The sequence below is a fragment of the Takifugu flavidus genome, unplaced genomic scaffold (genome assembly GCF_003711565.1).
Source record: "Takifugu flavidus isolate HTHZ2018 unplaced genomic scaffold, ASM371156v2 ctg575, whole genome shotgun sequence".
NCBI lineage: Eukaryota > Metazoa > Chordata > Actinopteri > Tetraodontiformes > Tetraodontidae > Takifugu > Takifugu flavidus.
The window spans coordinates 3417-12282 of record NW_026622188.1 but is presented as its reverse complement, the minus strand read 5'-3'; the positions used below and the strand labels follow the sequence as shown (position 1 = coordinate 12282).

The window sequence follows — 8866 nt, the reverse complement described above, 5'->3', positions numbered from 1 at the left end:
TGGGGCATTGTCTTCAAGTGCATGACAACCAGATGTGTGCATCTAGATCTCCTGGAAAGTCTCGACACCGATGCTTTTCTGATGTCTTTACGCCGTTTCGTCGTCAGAAGAGGCAAACCCTTTGAACTCCTGTCCGACAACGGCACAAACTTCGTCGGTGGAGCTCGAGAGCTACGCAAAGCTTTTGAGACCATGGCTCCGCACTTAAAGGAACAGCTGGCAAAACAGAAGATCGAGTTCTGTTTCAATCCCCCCAGTGCTCCCCACTTTGGTGGAGCGTGGGAAAGAGAAGTGCGGTCCGTGAAGACAGCTCTCAAGGTAGTTCTTAAGGAACAGACCGTACCGGAGACAGTGCTCCAGACAGTCCTTGTGGAGGTAGAGGGCATCCTGAATGCAAAGCCTCTTGGCTATGTCTCATCTGACCTAGCTGATCCAGACCCTATCACACCTAGCATTCTGCTGATGGGACGCTATGATGCGTCACTTCCTCAGGTCATATATGACTCTAATGACACCCTTGGGAATCGCAGATGGCGGCACAGCCAAGTTCTTGTCGATCGCTTCTGGACCAGATTCATCAGTCACTACCTGCCTAGTCTACAGGAGAGACAGAAGTGGCAGAGAGATGGCAAACATCTTGAACCAAATCAAGTGGTGCTTATTGTGGATCCCCAACTCCCGCGGGCTTTATGGCCTGTCGGGAAGGTGACTGCCACTTACCCTGGAGCTGATGGACGCATCCGAACTGCTGCCATTGAGGTCAAAGATCGGACATACATTCGACCAGTAGCTCGTCTGGTCCAGCTCCCTAAGCTCGAAGACAGAGCTACAGATCCACCTGCCTGAGTGGCCTTTCTACCTTGGATACGACTGTCTGTGCAGACAGTCGGGGGCGGCTGTGTTCGAAAGCCCACACTGTTTATATTATTGTATACTGTTAGAGTTTATCTAAGTAGTATGTTTTATTCATTGTTATTTAGTTTTTCCTTGAAGTTTCATATTTCCGATGCTCTCGAATGCAACACTGATGTCCGACGCTCTTGAACGCACCACTGCCGTCTGTACATGCGGTACTTTAATTAGTTAATTATTCACCCCCGATGCAACTGTAGAGAGTGCGTGTCCATTCAGATGCAGCTACGCTGAGATAATTTCACCTTTTTTGCCTATCTTTCTTCATTTGCCTGTGCTCCTGTGGTTTATTGCTGTGTGTGAATGCCATAAGGTAAGGAGTTGGCAGTGCATAGTTGTACTTATTTAGTTGTGTATAAGCTAACTTTATGTTATGTTAATGTGTGTTCAAGCTAATAATAATATCTAAATGTCTTGTGTTAGGTGATTTGTTGTGGGATAAATGAGATTGAACTGTACTGCTTCATTTGCGGTGTTGCTCATTTGATTGTGTTTGTGTATTTGATGTGTGCTTGCTGTGCTGATGGATATTCGTTGTGTTGTTGTTGCAGACCACAGCAGAATAAATCATAATTCATAACCTGGACATCTGTATTCGTGTTCTTTAATTTGGACACCAACATCCCACATCTTGCCGCTCTAAACCAGCTAAATTCCTGGAGACCCCAACCTCTCCTTTTTATGGGCTATGATACCGTCTTCATGTATTGTAAGCTTTCACAAAAGCCGGCATCAACGCTGAAGCAGAACCGGTCCGTGAGCCTGATTCAGATGATGAAGAAGAGGAAAAGGTCCTCACGCTAACTTGAAGTCCTGAGCTTGTCGGAACAGGAGTTTCTGACCTTTACAGATCCCACCTACGGCAGAACTTTCAAAGTAAATATGCTGCTTAATAATCGACTCAAAGGTCACGTTTCTCACTTGTGAAACGTGTTAATCCAACCGTGGTGTTTCTGTAACATGTGAGTGAGAACATGCAACACAACCGGAGGTGTCAGGACTGAGGTTTTGGCTGTGGGTCACTCTCATTTTCAGGCCAGATGGGTATTCAACATTTTCAATTATTAAGTTATACACGATGCATTTAATACAAAAAGGCCACGAGCTAAAACCTGCTAAACTACCGTTTTCTTCACTTTTAACCTGTTAATGATAAACTCATGCACGCAATTCAACTTCTTTTCTTCATTGATAGTCTTAATTCTTAAAAAGGATTAAAAGGAAACGTCAGTAAGGGTGTGTTCAACAGCAGCAGTTTAGATAAATGTCTCAACCTTTTATTTATCTTTTGCATAAGTAATTAAAGAACACGAAAGGTTCTCGCCACTCTGTTGCAACCAAGAGTGCAGCGTGGATCCAGTAATCTTATTAACTTCGGTTTCAGTTTAATGTCACACTGATAATGGTCAAATTTTCCCGTTGAACGTAACGCCGGAGGAGCGCAGCGCAAGCGGCGGGAGCGTTGGGGCAGTGACGTCACGGCGGGGGGTGCCGCATATAAGACAGCATGTGCGAGCGCTCGGGTGACAAAAGACAGACTGCATCTTGCCAACAGCCGAGGCGACTTCCAGAGTGAGTCGACAGAAGAGAGGGATGAAGCGAGGGGTCTGCATCGCGGCTGTGGTGCTGCTGCTGGTGCTGGTGGTCGAGACCACGTTGGGAGCGACACTCAGTCGGAAACCACCCCAACAGACGTTTAAAGAGACTTTTATCGCCAGGTGTCACCAGTACAACGGTAAGTCAAGACTGGGATCACAGAACACACCGCAGACCTGCAGAAAATCACACAAGAGGCCCTTTATTCTGAGCTTTCTGCAGGTGGACTGTTTAATGTGAGCGCTGCATGGTTTAAATACTCACACGAGCAGTTTTAGTAGTTACACAATTGAGTGTTGAGTAAAAATCTGTAGACAAACTTAAAAATACGGAAAGAAGTTCCAGTGGGAGCTGTTAACGGGGTCTTAAAGATAAGGAAGATGTTTTATTCCCTGCAGGAGCGACTGTGAAACCATATGGAGCACGTTTGAGCAAGCGTATGTGGGGCGGGACCCCTGTAAAATTCCCACAGATGCCTACAATCCCCTGTTTCAGGTGGCCCCCATCGAAACGCCACCCGACAAGGTAACCTCGATTCGTCACCTGTCTGTTACCCACCTGTGGCAGCTCTCAGATCGCTCATGGCAAAATATAACCTTTCATTTTGGCGGGGTGTTTAGGCCATGTTCTGGAGCAAAACGAAGGATGTGGTCGATGCCTACAATGATAAGAGAAAGTGTTTTGTTACGATGAAGGACACCCTGCTGGGGTCGGTGTTGGACGACCTAAGCTGGTGTGGAAAAGAGGGCAGCAGTGGTAAGACCAAGAACTTCATTATTAGCCAAGCCAGAAGGTTTCTCAGCTGCTATTAACATGTGTAACACAGCAGAAGGATGCTGTGGTGCGCTTACAGGACGAGCTCTAACTTGACTCATTTATCGGCACATCAGAGCCTGAGTCCTTTGAACCGGCTGCCTGTTTGTGTAGAGAGCTGGCGCTGTCCACAAATATGATTTTAATTGTTAATATTAACTGACTGATTTGGCATCAGGGAATTTTTGACAAGTGCAGAGTCTGAGTGATTACATTAGGCCGAGGCTTTATCCCAACTCGAAATGTTTTATTTTATTTATATCCCTTTGACGTGACGCTGATCTGCTGATGTCACCTAGAAACGTTCACCAGCGACTGCCCTGACTGGAATTACTGCGAAGACAACCCGGTTCGCTCTTTCTGGACTCAAGGATCAACTAAAGTAAGTGAAGGATTGGTGATTTTATAAAAACAATTTGACAATGTTTCCAGTGCTCGAGAGTCAAAACAAATCCTGGCTGAATGCTAAAATGGTCTCTTGGTCTGGGTCCTCAATGAGGCTTTGTGCCGGCCGCCATGGAGTCACATGGTGCTCTCCTGAGCGAGCTGCAGCAACCCACGGATGGAGGGACAAAGTTGAACAAATGAGGGGGTGAATAAGGAATACTTCAGGATGATTCTATATAACAGAAATTAGCTCATGCTCCCAGGGCTATCTAGACACTCCCTTCTGGTCTGGTGCGAGTGGTCAAGTTCCTGAATCTATACTTGGTAGTTTGTACTTTAAAGCACATACTTTCTGCCAGTGGTGCTGCTGACAGGGGTGAAATTCTTTGTGGGATACCCAAATGTCCCGCCAGCAGACAGGGGACATCTGATGCATACTTAATCCAATGGGAAGAGGAACAACACTCCTGGGAAACTTGGAGCATAGCTGGCAGGAGTATTGCATAGAATAGGAACAGTACCCGGGAAGTAAGTATGTTTCCCAAGTGTGTGATCATGCAAGTACAGACAGGCCCACCTATTTTTGTCCTAACTCTTGCTCTGAGGCTGGCTGAGGCTGTGAGGAAGTATTAGAACATGTACGACACACCGTGTGAGGCTTATAAACACCTGCATGTGGGTAGTAATACAGTTGTGCACATCTGTTGCTAAAGATGGAGATGCAAAGACATGATTAACTAACCAGGCGTGAAAAGATCATCTCAAAATGGGGCCGTTCGGTTGTTTAAATGTTTGTCAAGGTGAAGGCAGACGGATGGTTTCCTCTAAAATTCTCAAGGCCTCATCTGTGTACAGTTTGCAGAGGCTGCCGCTGGTGACGCCACGGTGATGCTGAACGGATCCATCGCCACCCCCTTCGACAATTCGAGGTCAGTCCCTCCGCTACCTTCCGAGTTTATGGGTGGAGATGGTGTTTTCTGACATGTGTCCTGTTGTTTTCAGTTTTTTCGCGAAGACCGAGGTTCCGAATTTGAAGTACCCCAAGGTCAGGAAGTTGACCGTCGTCCTTGTCACAAAGGCGACACCCGTGTAAGGTTCTAGGTTTCCTGTCACCAGTTTGAGGTTGTTGCCATCTAAATGTCCAGAACCTGAAGTTCTGCTCTGGGTCTGCTCAGGTCCACCTGCTCAAACGAGTCTTTAAATGAATTAAGGCAGAAACTGGACAGTAATATCATCTACGAATGCAAGGAAGTGAGCGAGTAAGTATACGGGAAGCTTCAGAGGAGCCGTTCCCCAGCCCACTGTTCTGACTGTCTCGTGTCTCTCTGCAGAACTCGCATTAATGAATGTGCCTCCAACAATAACATCTCCTGCACGGACTGCTGGTGAAGTCCTGCTCCAGCACCAATACAGCCATATTGGACGTGCTGCACCCTTGTGGTGCACGTGTCCGAAGCTAGCTTAAGTACTTTTTCCGGCCAGATTCTAAGTGAGAGTCCTCCAGAACTGCACCAGAACCCACCAGCTGTTATCATTATGCACCCCTGCTAACATTGCCTGCTTTCTTTTTTTTTCAATCATAAAATTATGAAATGTGTGAAATCAGCTTTGAAACATCTGTGTGCTGCATTTGCTCCTGTTCATATTCAGAGTTTTAGCTTTAGCGAACACTAGCTAAATCTGTGTCAGAGTTCCGCAGCCGGTGTGTTTGGGGGTAAACTGGACTAACGGATCACGGGATTGTGATCAGAACCACGTTAGTGTCTCACCTGACAATCTAAAAAAAAACAAGAGACTACTCTTTATTTAGTCGTTTGTTGTTGTTCGCCGAAACAGACCCACGTGGTTTTATCAGCATTGGAGGCTCGACGGCGGAGGGTGCTTACGTCACGGGGAGCCGCGCGATATAAATAGAGCGGATCAAGGGGGGGTCCACGGAGGATTCGGATAAAGCTCTGCCTTAAAATCGCGGTTCTGGTGCTCGTCGCCCTCGCCTGGTGGTCTACACAAGTTTATGTCAGGTTGTCAGTGCTCCGCAAGGTAAACTAGAGGACTGAATACTGTCCACATTAATTTCCTGAATGGGGCTGCAAAAGTTTTGCTTAAGTTCCAATTCACAAGGGGGGGAAATAAAATTATATTGGATGCACGTCACTGCAGATGCCAGTTGGTTTAACAACATTCAACAGTATTTCCTTCCTGGGTTTCAGCGTGTAGCTGGCTGGTGTGGACGCACTTAGAATACCCCCCCCCCCACACCCCACACACACACACACACACACACAAAACTAGTATCAGGAAACACTTACACTTCGAGTAAAAGAAAACTGCTGATCACTGATGTCCTGCAGGTGCGCCAACAGGTGGCCGGAGCATGGCTCCACCACGCCCCCTGCAGGACAAACACAACTGGGAATCCTGGATCACAACACATGTTGAAGTTTGGGGGAAAAAAAAAAACAGCATTTCAAAATGCACAACTGCAAAGATTCTATAGGCTTGTATTTCCTAAGAGTTTATATGAATTAATTTAATTTATTTTAATTGTCTAGTTTGTTACAGATTTATTTAACATAGGCCTATAACACAATGATAACTCAGGTGTTGCTGACAGTTGAAAACAACATTTTCAGGGGCAACATAAACTATATACCTTTTCAAAGGCTGCCTTAAAAACATCTTTAAAATAATCTCTTCCAAAAGACCCTCAACGCTCTTACCTCTCTGGGGTAACAGTTGAACAGGTCTAGTTGGCCTTATTGCTGTTATTCGTTTTCTGCCGCTTATCCGGATCCGGGTCGCGGGGGGCAGCAGCTTCAGGAGGGATGCCCAGACAGCCCTCTCCCCGGCCACTTCCATCAGCTCCTCCGGGGGGACCCCCAGCCGCTCCCAAGCCAGGCGAGAGATGTAATCTCTCCCCCTCGTCCTGGGCCGGCCACGAGGCCGCCTCCCGGTGGGACATGTCCGGAACACCCCTAAAGGGAGGCGTCCGGAAGGCATCCTAGCCAGATGCCCGAGCCTCCCCAACTGACTCCTCTCGATGTGGAGGAGCAGCGGTTCTACTCCGAGCCCCTCCCAGATGTCCGATCTTCTCACCCTATCTCTAAGGCTGAGCCCGGCCACCCTGCGGAGGAGACTCATTTCAGCCGCTTGTATCCGCGATCTCGTTCTTTCGGTCATCACCCAGCGTTGATGGCCATAGGTGAGGACTGGGACGTAGATCGACCGGTAAACACAAATCGTCTATTTACACAGCATGATTTCATGTTATAACCACTGTATTAGCAATGTAACAACTTTAGTGAGTTAGCTATTAAAATTGTAAGAGATATTGTTAAATTTGTATCGTCACCCTGAATTTTAATAATCTAGACGTAAACACACGTAATACCCCCTCCTGCCGGAAGATGGAAGCATCGCCCAGGCGCTTCTGATCAGAGATGAGGGTCGATTAAACTGATCACAAACCGCTTCTGCTCTTCCCTTAACGGGGTTGCGGGGGTCATAGCCCCCGTCTGACATTTGTGGACAGCATAACAAGCTAAGAAATTTAAGGATATAAAGAGGGTGATGTTCCAAATTAGCCCACTGGTCTTTGTTTGACCTGTCAAAGGGAGCACTTGAGTGTGTGTGAAGTTTCCACCAGTTTTCTGATGCTTCTTCCACATTCTGCGAGTACATCTCTGTGCAAACTGTCCCCTTCCTTTACATTTCATAAACACTTACGTGTCCATCAAAGGCAACGCGGTGCCCCTCAGGCCATCGTGGCAGCTGACAACAGCAACGTCTCACCACCTAATGGGAGTCATGGGGTCTGGATGGGAGGAGGGCCGCTTGGAAAACTTTCCTCTGTCCTTTAAGCTTCGGTTCAGGACGAAGCTGTGCTAGAGCGGAGGGGCTTTTGGCGTCGTGGCTGGGGTGAGTATTTTACACGCCTCCGTCCTGAACTTAGGAGAAAAAGTTCTTGAGATAATCATCTTAACCTCTATTGATCCTGTAGGAAATTCAGCACCATAGTTACATCCTGTATATATATTTATCTTGGTTGCAATGACTTTTATATACCCTTTACATATCTGTGAACTCTGTAAATACAAACATATAGATTGACATCATAAACATATATCACTGCGTGTGTATATATTGTATATACCCATCACAGTTTTATTCGCTACTTAAGCAGTTCTGGTAGATACTAACTGCATTTTGTTGCCTTGTACCTGTGACATGTGTAATGACAATAAAGTTGAATCTAATCTAATCTAATCTTAAAACGCTGAATTGATGTGAGTTGCTTTTGCTTTCAGTTGAGGCCTTTGTGATGATCTCTGTTGTCTGTAAGTTTCCTTCCCTTCTGCTCTTTTATTTGCTGTGCTGCTCCCTAATATCATATTATCACTCTTTCTTCCATCATTGTGTCCACTCTCAAAGGGCTCGCCGTGCTCTTGCTCTGCGCTGGCCGTCCCGGGGCCGAGCTCGGCACCACTCCCAACATTAAGCACATCGTGATGGGAAGGTGCTACGAGTACAGCACCCTGGTGAACCCCGGTGTGAGGTAACGAGGGATTACCGGGGCTTGAACAGCAGCAGTTGAAACAGGAAGTGTTGGTTTTGAGCAGAAGTCGAGGAGTTAATGCGCTTACAGGGCAGCAGATAGAGGAACGGTTCAAATGATTGACTTTCGTAATGATTGACTCCCCGCTGTGCAGCTGTAGTTCCCACAAGCACCTGCTCAAGAGGAAGCTTCCCCGTATGAACGAGCCAGGGCTTTTGTTTTTTCTCCCATTTCCATGAGCCGAAACCCAAAGATCTGAGGGCTTCTTTTAAATTCACAAAAGGCGTGTTTCACTCGAATGTTGCTCCCTAATCTGGCCAAGTGTGTGTTCGCGAGACCTTCTCCTTTGTTCATCCATCCAGCCCACAGGTGTGGCTGATCAGACAGCACGATTATTATATAGAAAGGGAGGGGGGACCATTTACCTAAACCACTGCAACACATCTCCTTCAAGTCAAGTTTATTTAGCCTCACAGGGCTCTACAGTTGCGACACCCTCTGTCCTTAGACCCTTGAAATGGCTCAGAAACACTTAAATAATCCCCATTTAGGGAGAAAGAAGAAACCAGGAGGGCCACAGATGAGGGCTCCTCTCCCTGGGAT

The 8866-nt window shown here is 46.8% G+C and overlaps 1 protein-coding gene and 1 long non-coding RNA gene across 2 annotated transcripts; both read left to right on the top strand.

Moving 5' to 3' along the window:
- Positions 1-1995: 1995 nt before the first annotated feature.
- On the top strand, positions 1996-5322 carry LOC130520895 (ADP-ribosyl cyclase/cyclic ADP-ribose hydrolase 1-like). The gene is made up of 8 exons (XM_057024592.1): positions 1996-2651; positions 2910-3033; positions 3129-3264; positions 3621-3703; positions 4564-4637; positions 4711-4797; positions 4884-4967; positions 5040-5322. The coding sequence occupies exons 1-8, from the start codon at positions 2506-2508 to the stop codon at positions 5095-5097; spliced, it is 792 nt and encodes a 263-aa protein (XP_056880572.1). The 5' UTR covers positions 1996-2505; the 3' UTR covers positions 5098-5322.
- A 1195-nt stretch (positions 5323-6517) lies between these two features.
- On the top strand, positions 6518-8655 carry LOC130520894 (uncharacterized). Its single transcript, XR_008949098.1, has 4 exons — positions 6518-6936; positions 7448-7626; positions 8016-8045; positions 8140-8655. It is a non-coding gene; the product is annotated as an uncharacterized LOC130520894 (long non-coding RNA).
- The last annotated feature ends 211 nt before the right edge of the window (positions 8656-8866 follow it).

Coding starts and splice junctions, on each gene's coding strand:
- LOC130520895 (XM_057024592.1), top strand. CDS start 2,506: ATGAAGCGAGGGGTCTGCATCGCGGCTGTGGTGCTGCTGCTGGTGCTG. Junction 3,265..3,620: donor TGGAAAAGAGGGCAGCAGTG/GTAAGACCAAGA, acceptor GATGTCACCTAG/AAACGTTCACCAGCGACTGC. Junction 4,798..4,883: donor GTCACAAAGGCGACACCCGT/GTAAGGTTCTAG, acceptor GGGTCTGCTCAG/GTCCACCTGCTCAAACGAGT.